General features: G+C 40.3%; 2 protein-coding genes across 2 annotated transcripts; one reads left to right on the forward strand and one right to left on the reverse strand.

The window, feature by feature from the left end:
- Positions 1-1,954: 1,954 nt before the first annotated feature.
- LOC146513585 (charged multivesicular body protein 4b-like) lies at positions 1,955-5,443 on the reverse strand. The gene is made up of 8 exons (XM_085167262.1): positions 5,366-5,443; positions 5,080-5,233; positions 3,677-3,773; positions 3,427-3,544; positions 3,195-3,321; positions 2,849-2,976; positions 2,180-2,306; positions 1,955-2,068 (listed from the first exon to the last, which is right to left on the reverse strand). Exons 1-8 carry the CDS (start codon positions 5,426-5,428, stop codon positions 1,974-1,976), a joined length of 909 nt encoding a protein of 302 aa, XP_085023388.1. The 5' UTR covers positions 5,429-5,443; the 3' UTR covers positions 1,955-1,973.
- Positions 5,444-6,149: 706 nt separating this feature from the next.
- On the forward strand, positions 6,150-15,486 carry chmp1a (charged multivesicular body protein 1A). Its single transcript, XM_085167757.1, has 7 exons — positions 6,150-6,289; positions 7,622-7,641; positions 7,739-7,816; positions 11,054-11,200; positions 11,349-11,477; positions 11,631-11,824; positions 14,006-15,486. Exons 1-7 carry the CDS (start codon positions 6,283-6,285, stop codon positions 14,025-14,027), a joined length of 597 nt encoding a protein of 198 aa, XP_085023883.1. The 5' UTR covers positions 6,150-6,282; the 3' UTR covers positions 14,028-15,486.
- Positions 15,487-20,073: the final 4,587 nt, after the last annotated feature.

Genomic DNA, 20,073 nt, shown 5'->3' on the forward strand with positions numbered 1-20,073 from the left:
TATTAGCGTAGCCCGTATGATAGATGGACATGATTGGTTTCTAAAGCCCTTTTTTTAAAGCCTCAAGTTGGGCATTTCTGCTGTTGCCATGTTTGTTACAAAAAACCCACATGAAACGAAGAAGGGTGAGTCTGAAAGGCAACTTATTAACCAATCACTGTGTGTTTTCAAACCACAGATAAGCCTATATTTGGAAACATGGTAAGACCAAGACTAACAAAGCGGTCTTAAGTTTTTATCCACAACAGCCAAAATGACTGTATGACATCATAAATTCAGCAGGAAAATGTTTACAGAGGTCAAGACAGAAACCTGTTTTTTTGTAGATTTCTATAAACTCTGAAGACTTTTTGCAGACTGCAACTATCGCCATCTGGTGGCCTGCAGATAGGTTTTTAGGCATTTCTGTATTGGCTTAAGGGCCTGTGGAAAAAAAACCCTCCCCATTGGTGGCCTGCAGATAGGTTTTTAGGCATTTCTGTATTGGCTTAATTTTGTCTTGGAGGCTACCTCCATGTTTTGAGTGAATCTTCCGATCAATACATTGATGCGATAAAAGGATATAAACAAATCAAGCCAGTAAGATTTTGAAAATACTGGCAGCCATCCTCGTAGATACACCTATAGTATCCATCCATCCATTCGCTTCCGCTTATCCTTTTCAGGGTCGCGGGGGGCACTGGAGGGTGAGCTGTCATAGGGTGAGAGGCGGGGTACACCCTGGACAGGTCGCCAGTCTGTCGCAGGGCCAACACACAGAGACAGACAACCATTCGCGCTCACATTCATACCTAGTGACAATTTGGATTATCCAATTAACCTATCCCCACAAGCTGCATGTCTTTGGACGGTGGGAGGAAGCCGGAGTACCCGGAGGGAACCCACGCAAACACGGGGAGAACACAGAAAGACCCCGGCCTGATGTTGGAATTGAACTCAGGACCTTCTTGCTGTGCGGCAACAGTGCTAACCACCGTGCCACCGTGCCGCCTACTGAAAGACAGGTCATCGATGGAGGTTGATGGGTAACTGCAAGAGTCGATGGCGGAAAAGAGACTTGTACGGACTCGGGACGATCCCCAGCTCTGGAGACAACATGCATGCGTCTGCGCCTCATGACGTTACGCCGCCTCACGGCGCTCCTCACCTATAGTATCGATTCCAAAATCCAACTTTGCCTTGTTCTCGATTTATCGCATTCAGAAAGCTTGACCTCTGACCTTGAGGTCAAGGTCGCCGGGATTCGACCTCGTCCAAGGTTTTTAGTAGATGACTTTGAAACTCCTACATCGTTTTGTTCTTGAGTTATTGCATTCGCAAACTTGGGTGATGACACCATCAGCCTATTATGCCTGAGGGGTAAAAATTAATGCTATTGGCTATAATGTTTTTAAGTCTTAAACCATAGGCAAATTTAATTTGCTTTTCATTAACATCTAAAGGACTGTTAGCCTCCTTGAGCTTAATTTTCCATTGTCTTAAGATCTTTTTAAGGGCCTGTGGAAAAAAAACCCTCCCCATTGGTGAAGTGTTTTATTTTTGAAACAGTCTTCGAAGAAGAGAACACAACAGGTAACAGAGGTAACAGGGTGAGACTCAAAGACAGCAAACACATGCAACACTTATGTGCTGGGAGCCACTGGTGAGTTTTGTTTTGTGTTTAAAGAAAGCAAAAGTAGCTTAGTTTCAGTGAGTTCAGATAACATCAAAGTCATAACATCAATTAGTTATCAAGCCAGTAGTGTTGTACTAATGATGGTACTATAAGGATGTGTTCATAATACTTAATTTTACAATATGAATTCTGAAGTCTCTGTAGTGTCCTGTGTATAAACATCAACATGTTCACTGGCATCTCTGGAGTAGGTAGAAAGTCAAATGTCCATGAAAATTAAATTAAAAAAACAAACACTCATGAACAAATACAATAAACTGCTGCCCATTTATTCCTTCCTGTGCTTTCCTCGCCTCTTCTAAATGTTGTAACTGATGGTGCGTTCACGAGGTGCAGTCGCCCAACGTCGAAGATACTCTAAATCATCTTCAATGTTTTCTTCGTCCATGTTGACTTTGAGGAAGAAAAAACACAACAAAACAAAACCCTGAGCAACCTGCGTGAATTTCTAGACACCACAGCAAACTGCAGGAATCCTGAAAAAGCACTCCTGAGAATTCTTACCAGGATGGGAATGTGATCCAGTGGTCAACACTTTGGGACAAAGGACCCCAGCTTCTTCTCCATCCGAATCATTGAAGCTTTCATCCAGATTCTTTTGGAGCTTCTCCAACTCTTCCAGCAGCTCATCCTGAGATAGACAGAGAGAGAGAGACAGCAATAGGCACACAGCAGCTCAGCAAGTGTCAAGAAGTGTCACAGAAGCGGAAAACCTCACTTAAAAATAATAATGATTTAGCTCAGCGGTCCCCAACCCCCGGGCCTCGGACCGGTACCGGTCCGTGAGTCGTTTGGTACCAGGCCGCGAGAGTTGAGGCTCAGGTGTGAAATGTATAGTTTTCAGGGTTTTTATCGGTTTTCAGCGTTATTTTGTTATTGTTTTTATCGTTAACTCGGTTTTCCTTGGTCTTTTCACGTGTGTTATGAATAAATCTTCTTTTTTCGGTACCGGTACTAGTTTTATTTTGTTGTATTTATCCGCGGCACCTTAAAGGCCGGTCCGTGAAAATATTGTCGGGCATAAACCGGTCCGTGGCGCAAAAAAGGTTGGGGACCGCTGATTTAGCAAATCACACTGAGCCACATCAGGCAAATGCCAATAATGTAAGCAGACTCTAGATATCAGACAAACCAAGAATCACTGCAAAAACAAAACATTAAAATCATCCTTACCTCATTAAATTCCACGTCAAATCTCACAGCTGTGTAGAGGCTGTCTAGCAAGTCTTCGGTCACGTCCTGTTCCTCAATAATGTCCTTGATCGGGTCATTGACCTTGGTGATGATTTCTCTGCAAAACCCTGCAGACAGTAGTGGTGAACACATTCATCTATTCGCCTGAAACATCCACAGTTTGAGTTTGAGGTAAAAAAAAAAAAACCCTTTCCTGACAGGTTTGTGTTATTTTTGTTCATCTTGGCTTTGGGGAAGAAAATAAATTCCTGCACAACCTCCATGAATTCACAGACGCCACAGCCAACTGCAAGAATAAAGTCAAAGCTCTCCCGACAAGTCTTACCACGATGGGAAGGCAAAGTAGTGGTCAGCACTTTGGGACAAGGGTTCCCGTCCTCTGCTTCATCCGCCTCAAAGAGGTTTTCGTCCACATTCTTTTCCAGTTTCTCCAGCTCTGCCAGCAGCTCATCCTGAGAAAAAAACATACAGAGACACAGCAACAGGCACACAACAAGTGACAACTGTGGTACACAGAATCAGTGCAATCGCAGAAGTCTTCAAAAGATCATTCTTACCTCATTAAATTCCCCTTCAAAGCCCACAGGTGTGCAGAGGCTCTCTAGCATGCCTCCAGTCTCATCCTCCTCCTCTGCAATATCCTTCATCAGGTCACTCACCTTGTTAATGATTTCTCTGCAACAGCCAGCAGACAGTTTCTTTGGTTTTTTCAATTATCTTAGTACTCAGCATTCAAAGGCCATGACAGACTTCTTTCTCATTCATACATGGCGTTATTTCACACGTCCCTGTAGTGTTTCTCCTCACATGTGTTCGTAAATGGCTCTCATGGCTTTTAAAGCGCAGTCAATGTAATTGATGTGTTTCTCGTAGAACTTCTTTCTTCTTAGCGCCTGCAGAGCCGCTGGTAGGAGAGCACGGTGAAAGAAAAACAGCCAATGAGCAGGAATAGATTTAACTTTGCTTTTTCAGTATTTTTTTTAAACAGAAACCCCCCAAAATAGAGACTGTAAAACTGTGAGGTTAAGTTAATAGATGGATCTATGGTTCATAAACATTTTGCTCAAAGAAGTCCTACCATTAATTAATGCTTCAATCTTAAATATGATGAACCTAGCTCTAATAATCAGCTATCAGCTATGTACTACAGACCTTCAAGCTGGCAGTAGTCAAACCATTACTTAATTCAAATTCAAATTCAAATTTTATTTGTCACATACACAGTCATAAACAGTACGATATGCAGTGAAATGCTTAGACAACTGCTCGTGATCTAAAGAAAAAAGCAAAGGCTATGAATAAGATAGGAAATAAATATGAAAATTAAAAAGGGTAAATTTAACTAGGAAGGAATAAAATAAAATAAAATATAAAAATTTAAGTTAAAAATGAAATAACTGTACAACACAAATTAGAATGAAGGGTAAATTTAACTGGGAAAGAATAAGATAAAATATATAAATTAAAGTTGAAAATAAAATAACTGTACAACAAAATACACAATACACAGTATAGAAATATATAAGAATGTATGAAGAAATATAAATATATATATACACAATAACAGCAGCTGTACAAGTATTAACTGGAAATGAAGAATATAATGTCCAGTGGATGGCATTACCTTGGCCTCCACTAACACTTTGAGTAATCTTGGAGTCATTTTTGACCAGGATATGTCTTTCAATGCAACACATATGTAGGACTGCTTTCTAACATTTGCACAATATCTCTAACATCCTGCATCCTGATGATGAAAAACTAGTTCATGCATTTATTAATTCTAGGCTGGACTACTGTAATTCGGGATGTCCTAAAAACTCCCTGAAAAGCCTTCAGTTGAGCCAAAATGTTGCAACAAGACAGCAATAGTACTGACAGGGACTAAAAAGAGTAGAAAGAGTAGAGAGTGTGACTCAAGTATATGTGTTGAGGTATCTGCACAAACATGTAATTCATTTGAACCTTTCCAGTACTTTTTTTTTACTACGTTTATCTTCTTTTACATTACTTTTAACAAGTCAAAATAAATGTATAACCAGTTTTAGTTCTTGTTTCATGGTTGTGTGGCAGGTTGTTGGCTAACGATAGTTAGTTTAATAACTAGCTAATTAGCTTTTAGCTAGCTAAGACTGACGTTTTATTACTTGCCTACCCGTTTCTTTTCTTTCTTTCTTTAAATAAATATATTTTTCTGTAAAATAGCTCACCTCTTCTGTTTATTGTGCTGTTTTTCTTGGCAAAAAACTCTAGGTGGTCAATTTTCTTCTTCATAAATTCTTTCTTCTTCACCAGCAGCTCTCCTCTGGCTGGAAGCTTCTCCATCCACTCATTAACACAGGGCTCCTTCTCCACCTTTTCCCGCTATTGAAAACAAACAGAGACGTGCCTGTGAGCTTGACAGACGTGCAAAACAGCATCAGGCTTTGACTCTGCAGTTCTTCGTGTCTTGATTATCTGCAATTTGAAACTGTAGTCAACTGAGTCCTTATGTGCCAAGTTGGAGATCTCTTTCAAAAGAAAACACATCCCTGTGCTGCAGAAACAGGTGATCACCATTGAATATCACTGTAGAAAAATATGAAGAAAATTAGGGGTGATACAATACATAATTATCATTAGTTTTCTCAGTTATTTTTATATTTTAATTTCAAATGTTCATCTTTGACTTTGAGCTTGTTTGCTATTTATTTATTTTTTATTTATCGACTTCTAGATAGCTATTTCACCTATCCATAACTTGTTAGGAAAAATGATTTCCTTCTTTTTTCCACTGTAGATGGCTTACTATTACCCATTTCAACTGTATTTTAAATTTCTTTTAGCTTTGTATCCACTACCTTAAACTATTTGTTTTGTTGTTGTTTATTGGAGAGAATACATTTGATAAAACATATAACCATATACTTTTGAAATATGTAGATAGATAGATTTTGTTCTTTGAAATTGGTTCTTTGCTAAGTTATCTGATATGTGACAACAATGATTCATCTCTTGAGTCAGGTGCCTTTTTATGACTGAATGACTCACAGGTCAGTGTTAATATATTTTTATATATATTATATAAAAATATATGAATATATATAATATGAAGATCTTCAAGTACAAGAACTGAAGTGAAAATGCGTGAAAAAGCAGAAATGAAATGTAGAGAAACGAAGTGTGGCTAAAAACCTTTGCTCTATGCTATGCAGTTTGCTGTATCTAGTTATGATAATAGATGGCAGCATTTCACTTGAGGCAAGATGCCACCTTCGAAGAATGGGCGAGGAAGGAGAAGAAGAAGAATTCGAATCACGTGACTACTGTTGAACCAGGAAGATCCACGGTGTTACCAAAACAACTCAGGACTACCTTGTAGAGGCGCTACAAATAACTTCTTAGTCGTCTCCTGGTATCATCTTCGCTTGGACATGGATGGTATGTCGTGTGTTAACTTCTGAATTGTCTGTCTGAGTAGCCTTTGGTTCTTTATTTTAGCCAAAGCGCCAGACTACGTTAGATAGCTAAAATTAGCGCTTTAGCTTGGGTGTGTGGTTAGCCGGGTTAGCTGTCTGACCTGTTTTTTGTTGGGGTTTTTTTCCGTTTATCACATTTGACGTCCACTGAGTTTACGGACTCGTTATTAAATGGGCCTTTGGTTTTATTGGGCTGTGCCAGAGTCTTTTCTTAGCAGTGACTTCTACAGTATGAATGTGATACAGCAGCCAGAATTTGATTGGAACAACTTTGACAGACGGAGACACATTTCATCGTTCTCCTCCGGTCCTGTTAGATACAAGTCATCGCTATAAAAGAAAAAAAAAAATAACACAAGAGCTTCCTCTTGCCTGCTTAAACGCTAAAAAATGTGTTTCTTTAACTTATATTTATTCATGTACCTGTTCTTACAGATATAAATATAACTCAGACATTTGGTTCAGTTGGCTTGATTTGGGAAAAAAATGAACTCAAAATAAATATATAAATGTATTTCCGGCATCTACAACCGTCCGCTGTTTTCTACATTATCAGTGTTGTTATACACTTGATACTTACTATACTTACTATGATGTATTATGTGACATCGGTTAAATAAAATTGCAGGCTGTTCTCGATGACATCATACAGATCCAAAGGTCGGAAAAAAAAAAACCTGCCTGAATTTGAGTGTTTAATTAAAGCAATATGAAGCCTGAGCTTTTGGTTCAGTGTGTAGCTGGACATATACTTACACTTATTTAAAACTTTGATCTTGTTTAATGTGAACATATGATAATTTATATAATATATGATAAGCACAATACCTTTTGTGGTGCTAAGCCAGAGACAGAAACTGCCCAACGTGGTCGTTCTAAATAGCTCACTGAATTAGAGTGCGTACTTTAACACAATGCCAGTTTGTGAAATTTCTTCTCTCTTAGATATTCCACGATCTGCTTGAAGTGGTATTTTTGTAAAATTGAAGTTTAGGAATCACAACAACTCAGTGGCAGACCACATAAATAATGGGTTTGCAGAGGGCTGTGGCCCATTGATGTAAAAGTCGTCAACGCTCTGCTAACTAAATAACTATCTCCAGTGTCCCTCTGGCATTAACATTAGCACATAAACTGTTTTGGGAACTGCGTGGTATGGGGTTCAATGGCGAGCAGCTCCTGTAGATGTAATGTGTAGTAAGGTGCCCAGCACGTTTGTCCATATAGTCTATGTGACAGTTTATGTTATATACACTCCAAATGTCTGACTCTGTCTCTCACCATCTCTTCACAGAAACACTCTTTCAGTTAAAGGTATGTTCCAGTGAAAATCTTAAACCTATATCAGACAACAGATAACTAAAGTGGGATATTTATTAATGTATTCACATTTTTTCTCTGTGGATCACAGTTCACTTCAAAGCAGCTGGAGAGGCTGGCCAAGAAGGCAGAGAAGGATTCTGAAAAAGAGCAGGCAAAGGTCAAGAAGGTAAGCAGGCCAATCAGCTGGGGTGACGTAAGGGCCAAATGGTCCCACAGTACACTGTATACATCTTTCTTGCTCCACACATGTCATCATTCTAATAGGATGGATGGATGGATGGATGAAATGTCTGTATATCTGCTCTTTACTTTTATTGGCATCCGTTTACTAGTTCTGACTAAGTCATCATAAGGTGCTTTATTGTATTGTAAAGTAAACCCTATACAGTATTAGAGGGAGAACCCCAGCAGTCAGATTATTGCCTGTGAGCACCACTTGGTAGGGGGGTGATGAAGAACTCCCTTTCAATAGCAAGTGACTTCCAGCAGACAACAATGTCAGTGTAAGTGGAAATTTGGATAGCACAGACAAAATAAACAGGAGCCTGTTTTACTGTTTGATTTGAAGTATGATAATCAGAAACACCATCTCTTCGTCATCAGCTCTATGTTTAGCAGATGTGAGCAATGTAAAACATCCAGACTGTTATCATCAACATTAAGGGAGCCTATCTGCATTTTTCTGCTTTCTTTTTTTGACAAGATATGAGGTAATGCTTGTGACGTAATGCTTTGTGCTTTGTGATCTGTGCAGTTGTGCAGTAGCGTCTGCTAATAAGCTTTGGGTGTGGCTGTGTGTTGTAGTAAATGGAAGATGATGAGTCAGTGAGTAGAAAGACTACTCCATGGAGGAGATTTATTTTTATTTTTATTTATTTTAACCGGACATCATTAGCACTTAACAAAAATGCAAATGATCCAGAAAATACTCACCAAGCTCTTTTTAGCAACCTGTGTACAGCGGCCTATTCATGCAGCAAATATCCAGCGACTTTTCATGCAATAAACAAAAATCTTCTGGTAAAGAATCAGCGCTTTAGTTAGTGTTTGCATCAAATGTGTGAGTTAAGAACTATGTGATCAGTCACTTTTAGTGTCAGATGAACTGATTTGTGTGTTTCTAAACTCGTTACTCTCCTAGATTTTTACCACAATGTTTGTGAGAACTTACTCAAAATCCATGAATTTAATATCAAGTCAAGTCATCTTTATTTATATAGCACATTTAAAAGACATCAAGTGTCGGCCAAAGTGCCGAACAGAGGGATAATATAATAAAAGAATTAAAATAGAAAGAAAACATGTTTTAAAAAAAAAAGAAAAGAAAAAGAATTGTAAGACACGTAATATCAAAAAGATCCGAAAGCCTTGGAAAATAAGTAGGTCTTGAGATTCAATTTAAAGACTTCCAAGGATGAAGAGAATTTTATGAAGGGGGGAAGACTATTCCGGAGTCTCGGGGCAGCAATGGAAAAAGGCCTGTCACCTGTAGATTTGAGCTGGGAGCGTGGAACTGATAAAACCATCTGACTGGAGGAGCGCAGAGATCGAGTGGGTAAGTGCAGGCTAAGAAGATCTGAAATGTAACCTGGAGCCAAACCACGGAGGGCTTTAAAAACAAATAATAAAACCTTAAAATCGATTCTATGTTTAACTGGTAGCCAATGTAGAGATGCGAGTACCGGGGTAATACTCTCTCTTTCTAGTACCCGTCAGGAGCCTTGCAATTTCTGCACAAGTGAAATCCTCTCTAATTACTGAAGACAGAGACCAAGTTATTTGCTGCCATTTCCAGTGGTTCAATTTAAGTGAAACTGCTTTGATTGATGGGTGACCCAGCAAATAGAACTGTAGTTCGTAGCTTTTTGCTCAGGTGGTAAAACAGCTGGCAGACAGTGATGACGGGGTCCAATGAAAAGTATGAAAGTATAAAAAGTTTGTCCCTTAATTGTCTTATGGTTGCGCAAAATGCTAGCATGGGATAAACACATGAATAAACTGCTTATTTCAGCTTTTTATTTTTATTTTTTTACCTTTTTAAAATATTTATTAGTTATTTTATTTTTTAACTCAGTATTGAGGCCATTATTATTAAACTTAAACTAAGCAATAACTAAAAATGTCAAGTGAGTTTAATTTAACTGTAGACCTAAAGACAAGACTCAAGGGAAAAAAGTAAACATATTGTAGGTTTTTCTGATTATTAGTCAATGTAAATACATGCAGTTAATAAATGTAAATACAAATGATATTGAACTGAATAAAATAACATTCAACACTTACTAACTACTACTAACTACCTGACCTAATGAGTACTTTTTACTCCCTAACAACACCCCGAATCTAATAACAATCCAACAAAAAGAAACCTCAGACTCAGTCAAGAAAACTCAGTGAAATTAAACTGAAACTGGAAAAAACAGAAACACAATCTTACAATTCAATGATCGTGGTGTAGTTATGCCGATCATTTTACCAGTCTGCTGACACTTGAAGTGGCTCACATGAACCAGCAGGTGGCAGTACAACACTAGCTCAGCTAGTTTTAGGTATTGGGCAGGTCTGTCCCAATTAGAATGTATGTTTGCTGTAGAGAATACAGAAGTGCTATTCAAACGCATTCTGTTGCAACACGAGCAACGGGGTTCTGACATGACAGAGCTTTTATTATCTGACACGTCAGAAATATTTCCCTGTTCAGTCATGACAAGTTTCCCTCCTGCTTTGCTTTGTCGAAAAGCTGACATGCATTTGAAATGAGGAAAGATGGAAGTTTGCTCTTTGATGCTGCTGCTGTTTCCTGTTATCACTGCTGAAAGAAATATGATTATTGCCAACTTCTTCTGTAAATTATTTATGTTTTAAATGAGGTGGATCACGTGTAAGGTTGGGTCACTCTAATCACAACCGAGACGCTACTGGTTGTTGTTTATTATACATTTCATAATTATACAACCAGGATCACAGTAACATCATAAACATTTGGACTTTTAACAGACATTGGTGTGAATTGACATTCCAAAGAAAAACAAATGCTAATTTATTGAGTTGTTAGTTATGGTGTATGAGGAAGAACACAGGAATACACAGTAAAGATGCAAGGATATTGCTGATTATGTCTTTGATATTATTGAACCTGCAGCGTCTATGCTGTGCTAACACTGAGCCAAACTTGCAAAGCTAAGTATATTTTTTAGTAAACAGTTGTTTAGTTTCATTTATGGCTGTAATTCCTGTAATTGTTCTAGTTCATTTGTCGCTTGTATGTGGAGTGTCTACAGTAAAATTTACGTAGTGATGTTCTGTGTATCAGTCCTAGGATGTATCCACCCTGTCTGTGCACATAAACAAAGGATTATTCTGAAGGTGAAGAGTGTTAACAGCATCTTTGTCTCATCAACAGGCTTTGCAACAGAAAAATGTGGAATGTGCCAGAGTTTACGCGGAGAATGCCATCAGGAAAAAGAACGAAGGCCTTAACTGGCTGCGCATGGCGTCTCGAGTCGATGCCGTGGCCTCTAAAGTCCAGACCGCTGTTACCATGAAAGGCGTAAGTTACAGTGTTCAGTCAGCTCAACAGTTTGAATCAAAGACATATTTTTCTATGATGAAATGAAAGATTCTAAATCAATTATCTTCATATCACAAAGTGTGTATGAGACGTGTGTTACAAATGCCTTTTCTTTACTTTCCAACAGGTGACCAAAAGCATGGGTCAGGTCACCAAGGCACTGGACAAAGCTCTGAACTCCATGGATCTCCAGAAGGTCTCTGCAGTCATGGATAAGTTTGAAAGCCAAGTCCAGAACCTCGATGTCCACACCTCAGTGAGTGCCTTCACTCTTTGTTTGTAGAGCACTTTTTCATGCTTTTTAAAATTCCACAGTAGCGCTAAAGGATGTAATAAGTCAAACCCAGCTTTGCACTCTCTGACCTCACATCCCCTTTGTTCTCTCCTCACCTCTTTTTTTGCGCACCAGGTCATGGAGGATTCCATGAGCTCAGCAATGACGCTGACCACGCCTCAGGAGCAGGTGGATGACCTGATCCACCAAATAGCAGAACAGAACGGCCTGGAGGTGATGGACCAGCTCAACCAGCTGCCTGCCGGGGCTACCTCAGTGGGCGCAGAGAGCTCACGGAGCCAGGAGAAGGAGGACCAGCTGTCTCGACGGTAGGAACCAGATTCTATAAGTTAAACATGTCCCCAGTAGCTATGGCTCTATTTACAAACCTCAAACATCTGTTTAAATACCAAAAAACACCACAGCAATGACTGCTTTTTAAATGTAAACAACACACATGGTGCAAATATCTTTTTGCAGTATTTCCTCTGCACTGTGATTGCACCATTTTAGCTCTTTTTATATTCTGTGACAAAATGCTTTCAGTCATCTGCAGACAGGAAGCAGGCCTGCCAGTTTCTCCTAACCCATGCATCCTCCCATTAACCCACACACCTGATGCGTCTGGAACAAATCGTAGCATTATACAACAAATTAGAACCATATTTGGGCAGGAGCTGGGTATGGAGCTGTGCAACACCTGTTTGAGTCTGGCGTAAATTAAAAAAAGACATTACATGTGTCTTATTTCAGCCCCTGCAGCTGTGTTATAACTCTGATAAGAAGAAACTTCAAAGTGTCCTCCACGTTTCCCTTACTCATTGAATCCTCCCCCTCCTCACCTGGTTTTCATACTCTGGCAAAAACTTAACAAGTTACACGCGATCCCGCGCTTCTGTGTTTACAACAGAGCACGAGATCAGGAAATTAGATTACTCCTCAAGTCCCTGCCCCCACACTGAACACTGCTGTTGCAGTTGCAAAGTCACGAGGGAACAAGAAAGGCACAGTATGTTCAGTTCAGATATGACTCATCAGAATAATCAAGTCAGCTGATGAAAGAAAATGGAATTCTGCTTTAAAGCTTCCAAGTGTAGCAAATTGTTGTCTCCTTGTTTTTAGTACTAGTTAGTTACTTAGTCATTACTGTAGGTCTGCAGATGGGCGATAATGTGGGCTGAAAAGTAAAAAAACAAGCAGATTTTTCTATTAAATTAACAAAAAGTGACCAGTAGTTGAACAGAGCAAGCAATTCAACATCGCTTCAACCTTTTAGATTGCATCTTTTTCTTTTTGTGTAGGAGTTAACTCAATCTCCCAGCCCAGTAAACGCTGCATAAAATGATTTGTTGACTTGAGTTTAAATGATTTCTCTGCGTGCTGTTGTGGCAGTCCTTGTATCTAACATCAAGTTATTCCGAGACAGCGTGATTAGGACACAACAGGAATAGTTTCACACACCAGCCAGGCATTAAGTAGGTGTTATAAACATATAAAGGTGTTGCTGTCGTCCAGTGAGCGACAGGTTTCTGGCAGGAAAACGTGCAGCCAGGATGAAAGACTGTTTGTGCATCTTGTTAGTGAGAGTTGATTTAATGTTTGATTGTGGTATCATCCAAGTAATTGTTTCTGGAAAAAAAAATTAAGTCTTTTACAAGTGCTAATGCTCATTTTATCAGCTTTAACACAATGTTAGGTTTAATGTTCTAAGAAAAAATCAGAAATTTCCAGAATTTAAGGTCAATTTTAAAGAAAATGTTTTCTGATGTTAGATAGATTAATTTGCTGCTAGTGCTGGAATCAAATGACTTCACTTTGCTCTTTTGGACAAACTTCGTCACACCACTTCATAAACACGGAACGGCACACGAACATAACAATGAGAAGATGAAACTGTAATAATAAAAAACACAATCTTTATAATTTCTTTACAAGTGTGTAACTTCTCATGTTTTATTCCTGGTCAATATTTATTTTTGTATGCAACCATTATTTTAACCACTTATCCAGTTCTGCATTGCCCACCAGCCCATCGCATTGCACGCACAGCCATTCACTTTAATATTCAGGATCCTGTGACACAGGAACATCATCTCCACACAGAGAGGCCTCAACTGACGGGTCAATTCACACCCAGAACCTTCCTCCATGCTGTACTGTGCAAATCATACACGAGTTACTGCAGACACCTGTTGGACGCAACTAATTGTTTCACTCTCTGTTTGTTGACAGCAGAAGTCTCAGAACTTTCTGACTGGATATGATAAAAAGTATGCCGGGCAACGTTTGCCAAGCAGAAATGATATTTAAAGGTGCTACGGTGAAATAATGAGTGACCTTTGACCTGCAATGCACAATGAAAATAATTGTGCGTTCCAGCATTACTTATAGTATATCTGTAGGTTTTTCCCTGTCAATGGTGCGAGCGCTGAAACACTGATCGGGAAACATGTTTTTAAGGCTTCTATATGTTACAAAGACCTTTAACCTTAATCATATTTTTCTTCCAGGTTGGCGGCTCTACGGAACTAAAAAGCTGCTGCAGGAGAGGCGACGGGGCTGCGTGGAAACAGACAACTTCAAAGATGGCGACAACGAGAGCTGTGTGTGTTTCTATTGAACTGTTCCTACTGGGAGGACTTAATGAGCCTATTGATTTACCAACCTTCCCCCGTCTGCTCTATAAATAAGTACACACAAACACACAGCAGAAGAAGCAGCACCTGAGAAGGCACGGGCGTCTCTCTCTGGCTCACCTTCCCTTTTCGATCCATCTTCCTCTGTTATTCCCCGCTGGAATCTCATTTTACCTTCACCCTTCTTCCTTCCCCTTTTCATCCCCTTTGTCGAATCACGGGCTTTCAGGTTGAAGATTTATAAAGAACAAACAAAAACACCTTTTACAAAATGATGAGTTTTAAAGAGTAGTTGTATTGATTATATGGGGGTTGGGTGGGGGTCAGAAAGGGTTTAAATTCTTTGGAAGTGATAGGAAAGGAAATATCAGTTGACAATAGACTTTGGAAACACTACCCCACTGAACTCCTTCCTTTGTCAGATTTTCCAATCTTCATTTGTGTAACACAACAAAGGACAATCTTTGTTTCAGGGTGATATTTTCCTATTTTATTTTTATTCAGGATTTATTTTGGATTGTTTCTCATACCTGTATTCAGACTTTTTTTTGCTTTGAACGCCTTATTTGGAATGCAGATGCTTGCATAGGTGCTCCCCCGCCAGTGCCTGATGGACAGTCTGTTGTTTAGAAGGCGAGAGAGGAATTTTCCGTTGCTCTTCCTGCCAGCAGAGCCTGAGATTCTTTTGTCCTGTTCCAGCCAACTTCTACGCTGTCTGTGAACAGCAGGGCCTCAGGTTTACATTTATTATCTGCGTCTCTGTAGCCAGATCTCTTTTGTGGTTTTTAAGGCTGAGCTTTTGATTTTTAGTGGCATTGAGATATTTTTGTGCGCTTCTGTGTTTCAAAATAACACGATCATCTCCTATCTGTCTCCGTTCCACCCTGGATGGTTTCAGGAGAGTAGTCACATCAGATGTGCAGGGATGTGCTGTACTCCTAATTTGCCTTGCAAACCACACATTTGCTTTTTGGTTACGCAGGAAATGAACTGGAGGAGGATTTAGATTAGGAGCTGTTTTAAAATAAAATGTACAACAGCGTCAGAATGTGTTAACAAGATATCAGGAGACTGCTTCCCATTTTTTGCTTTGAACGCTCGTAGCTCAGCGTTGACTTGTTGAGGGCTTTGGTTTGTTTTGGTGTTTCCTTCTTTGAGTGTAGACGTCACGCGGGCGAACTGGAAGAAGCCAGACCTCCACCTATAACAGAGAAGCTTCACCCTCGGGATAATGTTTTCAGTTTCTTCTCCATTTTAACAGGAGGGTTTATTTATACTCTGGTTCCTCATACTCTGCAGCACTTTTGTTTTGTATATTTATCTTGTGAAAATAAAGTCATACCCTATTACGCCGACCCATGCTTGTTGTTTGTGGTGATGTGTTAGCATGAAGGTCAGAGGTTTCTTTCCACTGCACAAACTTTACTTATCTGCCTGCTTATCAAGGGACGTACTTTGAACCTCAAAGTCGATTGTGAAAATGTTTATCATTCTGTGTCAGCGCACCAAACTGCAAAATTGAGAACTGTAGTGAGGAGGGCACAACGTCAGCATTACTCAAGTCTTCTTCTTCTTCCAAACGCAGCCACTAATAAAGGTTTGCTGCGTGCAGACATGTAAAAACCAAAAGTGTAACGGCAGCTATGTCCAGTGTTGGGAAGGTTACTTTTAAAATGTATTCCATTACAGAATACAGAATACATGCCCCAAAATGTATTCTGTAACGTATTCAGAATACGTTACTCAATGAGAGTAACGTATTCTGAATACTTTGGATTACTTAATATATTATCATGCTGTTCACAACTACGTGAATGTACTATTGCTGTGATTTATTACTGTTACTGAAGGTCCGCGGCTCCGAACCGTAGTAAAGGGACCTCTGGCTAATACGGTGGGTTCTGTGTCGGGCTCGTAGCCGAAAACTAGCTTTACTTTGTTGTCTGGGTCAAGTTTGCTAGTGAGAGACAAAGAGAGGCGTTGAAAGGCTGCTCCAACGGAACTTATCGTTTTGGAGGAAAACACGAACACGGTGTACAGTCAGTCTTAATAGCTTACTTACAACTGGGCTCGTCAGGCTCTCTTCTTGGCTGCAGTGGTTATTATTATATTTACAGGCTTCCAGCTCCCGTTTTTGCTCGATGACAGCTCGTACTTTTCCTTTTTCTCCCTCCCTCGCTCACAGACACATAACGGGTATGGCAGTCCATTCTCCCTGCAGCACGGACTACACTGCCTATGATGCTACATTCTTTAGAGCTATACCTGTAGCATTCTGCCTATTAGCTTAGCACAACAACAAAAAGGCCTCTCTCACCCAGGAAACACGCAGAGAGAGAGCGTCACCCTGTAACCATGGCAACCGTGACGCTGCCGCCTGGAACAACAGAACGTAGCTGTCAAACAAAACCCAAACAGTCCTGACCCGCCACAATATGAAACAGGGAAGTACCGCCGTGTAATCCATTTATTTCAACAAAGTAACTGTATTCTAAATACCACCTTTTTAAACGGTAACTGTAACGGAATACAGTTACTCATATTTTGTATTTTAAATACGTAACGGCGGTACATGTATTCCGTTACTCCCCAACACTGGCTATGTCCCTCTTTTATGTGGTGTCTGTGGTTTAAAAAAATAAAGAAGATATGTTTTCATATATTTATTTTTAAAATTATTCCAAAATCATGAGCATGCCTAGTCTGTAATGAAGCAAAAATACTGAATTTCTAGTGAGATGTGTGAAAACCTTTTCACAAGGCACTGAGGATTTAAGGAGCTTGGAAAGAAAAGCGACTGGACTTGTTTAAGTTTCTGGAGGATGTTTCACCTGTCATCTGAGAAGCTTTTTAAGTTCTAGGATCAAACTGATCAAATCCAATCCTAGATATTTAAACACAAGTGGGAGTTGTCCCGTTAGAGGGTTGTTGACCTATTATTGATTGTGAGCCAAGGTGTGAAAAAGGGTGTTGGTCACTAGCAGCAGAGGTTTCGTGTGAAACCATTGTGAGATTTTGCCTCACCCTGTGACCTATAAAGCTCAACTGACGCAAGTTGTGAGTGGGCGTTAAGGCCTCTGGGAAGGGATCTTAAAACGGGATTATAGATGGCAGACGGTTTATGTTGTAAGCCCCGCCCTCTGTTCAAAGATGGTCGTTCACAATGTACATAGATGGCTTCTTTTGTTCCTCTTTCAAACATTTGTCTTCTTGGTCCAAAATGTGAGCATTGGCATCCTTGAAAGAGTGACCTTTGGGTGCAGATGTACAGCTGTTGTTGGCTCTGCAGTACACTGGGATGTTGTGCTTGGTGAAGAATCACCTGAGTTTCTCTGATAAACCTGCTACATAAAGAATGACAGTGTTGCTTTGTTTCAATTCAATTCAATTTTATTTATATAGCGCCAAATCACAACAAAAGTCACCTCAAGGTGCTTCACAGGTACAGAGAAAAACCCAACAATCATATGACCCCCTATGAGCAAGCACTTTGGCGACAGTGGGAAGGAAAAACTCCCTTTTAACAGGAAGAAACCTCCGGCAGAACCAGGCTCAGGGAGGGGCGGGGCCATCTGCTGTGACCGGTTGGGGTGAGAGAAGGAAGACAGGATAAAGACATGCTGTGGAAGAGAGACAGAGGTTAATAACAGATATGATTCAATGCAGAGAGGTCTATTAACACATTCTCCCTGGTTGGTGTCTGATCTTCTGTACAGTGATGAAAGCCCAGTTAGGATAACTACGTGTTTTAAGAGCTTTCTTTACATGGGCGTGTTCCTTTTCTTTCTCTTTCGGGAACACTTTCTGCCCGGTCAAACAGTAGGTACTGCTCTGTGTGTGTGGCCTCCTGATAAACTTCAGTGTTGAGGTTTCCATTCTCCTCACTGCACACAGCACTGTCCAGAAATGTCAAACTATTACCTTTTGCATCCTCCCTGGTCAAAGTTTCTACTTCTTGGGTTTGGATTTTGACCCAGGTGTCATTCGTGTATCTGTGACAGTAGCTGGGTGCTGTCCCTTTGAAAGATTCAAGAGCCTTACTTTCCACTTCCTCCATGTAAAGGTTGGCTACAATAGGCAACACCGGGAGGCCCGTGGCACATACATGTTTTTGTCTGTATAAGACCCTTAAAATATATGGTGTTAAGGCAGAGGTCCAACAGTGTGCAAATGGGATCGGGAGTAAAGCTGGTTCTGTTTTCTAAGCAGCTGTTTTGCTGTAGTCGTTTTCTGACAGTCTCCACTGCTTTTCTTTGCAAGCTCCTTAGATTACCATGACCTGGATAACTGAGAACCTACACAGACACACTGAGGATTTCTTCTTTTGAAGTCGCCATTCATGATGTTCAAAGATGCACTCGAGTGGGATCTCAGTCCTCGATTTGATGTATCCATTTTTCTTGTATCCCACCTCTGCCCTCACGGTTTCCTTTGATACCATTGGCTTTATGCTCCAGCTGTCCTGCAACATACTGGCTGCTTTTCCCCAGTTGTTTCTGTCTTTACTTGATTTTCACTTTACTTTAAAAAGTAATTGATTAGCTTTAGATACCCAAAACTGCTTGGATTTGTTTAGGCAATACAAACTACTTAATCAGGTTTAGGCACTACAAAATACTACAACTATTAAATTAGGTTCAAATAACATGTATGATTATCTAGAGACTGGTGGTGGATCACCTTACCCTGTTGTCCTCTACTTGATAACCATCAAGTAACCTTGCACAGAGAAAAATGATGAGTTTGAAAGGACAGTGTGTGTGCAGCCTAACCACCAAAGGACACCTTAGAAAAGCCAGATTGAAACTTATTAGCCAAAGGACACGTCTACTTCTTTGGATGCAAATCTGATAGCTCACCTCCACCTGACCTCTATGGGTTGAGATGAGATGAGATAGCCTTTATTTGTCAGTTGCAGGTCTTTTGCCCACAATGGAGATGACAGACCTTGCCGACCGTACATACAATACACAAACATCACATTGGGGAGACAGGTCAGGCTAGGTAGCGAGGAAAAAAACATCGAAATGTGTTACACAAAAGGATAATACAGGAATGCACAGATATCAACACACCATAGCACAATAAACACAGACAGCAACATGGGAAAGAGTTCCAGTGTTTACATCTGATCTGGGACCACTGCAATCTTTCGACTGCGCCTCCAACTGACCCGATGTCCACATCAGAGGGAAGGTAAGCGTTGGGGGTGGGGTTGGATCCGGGGTAGGGAGGGTGATGCGTCGGTGAGTGCTTATCAGTATCAGTATATGTATGTGTGTGCGTGTCCATAATTCAGCTTAGACAGTGTCCTTCGCCCTGCCAGGCTAAGTAAACAGTCTTCCAGCCAACCCAGGTGGCCTTGCATGGAATGGGAAGGAACAGACTAAACACAGTCGTTATCAGGGTTCTGAATATACAGTGCAGGAAGTGACTCTCTTAATTCATAACGGTGGGGAGGTACTTAGAATGTCCACCAAAGCTAAAAGGGGAGAAAACTGGGACTAAAACATCACAGAGGAAGGTGACTTCATTCTCTGCTAAGGATGCATTACCCCTCCGTAATAACAGCAAATGGTTACTTGCTGCTAGGAAAATTAATTGAATCATACCTGTTATTAACCTCTGTCTCTCTTCCACAGCATGTCTTTTATCCTGTCTTCCTTCTCTCACCCCAACCGGTCGCAGCAGATGGCCCCGCCCCTCCCTGAGCCTGGTTCTGCCGGAGGTTTCTTCCTGTTAAAAGGGAGTTTTTCCTTCCCACTGTCGCCAAAGTGCTTGCTCATAGGGGGTCATATGATTGTTGGGTTTTTCTCTGTACCTATGAAGCGCCTTGAGGCGACTTTTGTTGTGATTTGGCGCTATATAAATAAAATTGAATTCAAATTAAATTGAATAATGGCTGCATTTCACTTAGACAAAGTGCTGGTATTTTATATACA

The sequence above is a fragment of the Neolamprologus multifasciatus genome, chromosome 7, assembly GCF_963576455.1.
Source record: "Neolamprologus multifasciatus chromosome 7, fNeoMul1.2, whole genome shotgun sequence".
NCBI lineage: Eukaryota > Metazoa > Chordata > Actinopteri > Cichliformes > Cichlidae > Neolamprologus > Neolamprologus multifasciatus.

Excerpts from the sequence above, each read along its gene's own strand:
- LOC146513585 (XM_085167262.1), bottom strand. The coding sequence starts at position 5,428 with ATGGTGATCACCTGTTTCTGCAGCACAGGGATGTGTTTTCTTTTGAAA. Across the intron at positions 5,234-5,365 it reads TGAAAGAGATCTCCAACTTG|CGGGAAAAGGTGGAGAAGGA; the intron begins GCACATAAGGAC and ends TGTTTTCAATAG. Across the intron at positions 3,545-3,676 it reads AGAGCCATTTACGAACACAT|AGAAATCATTAACAAGGTGA; the intron begins GTGAGGAGAAAC and ends TGGCTGTTGCAG.
- chmp1a (XM_085167757.1), top strand. Across the intron at positions 11,201-11,348 it reads CCGCTGTTACCATGAAAGGC|GTGACCAAAAGCATGGGTCA; the intron begins GTAAGTTACAGT and ends ACTTTCCAACAG. Across the intron at positions 11,478-11,630 it reads ACCTCGATGTCCACACCTCA|GTCATGGAGGATTCCATGAG; the intron begins GTGAGTGCCTTC and ends TTTGCGCACCAG.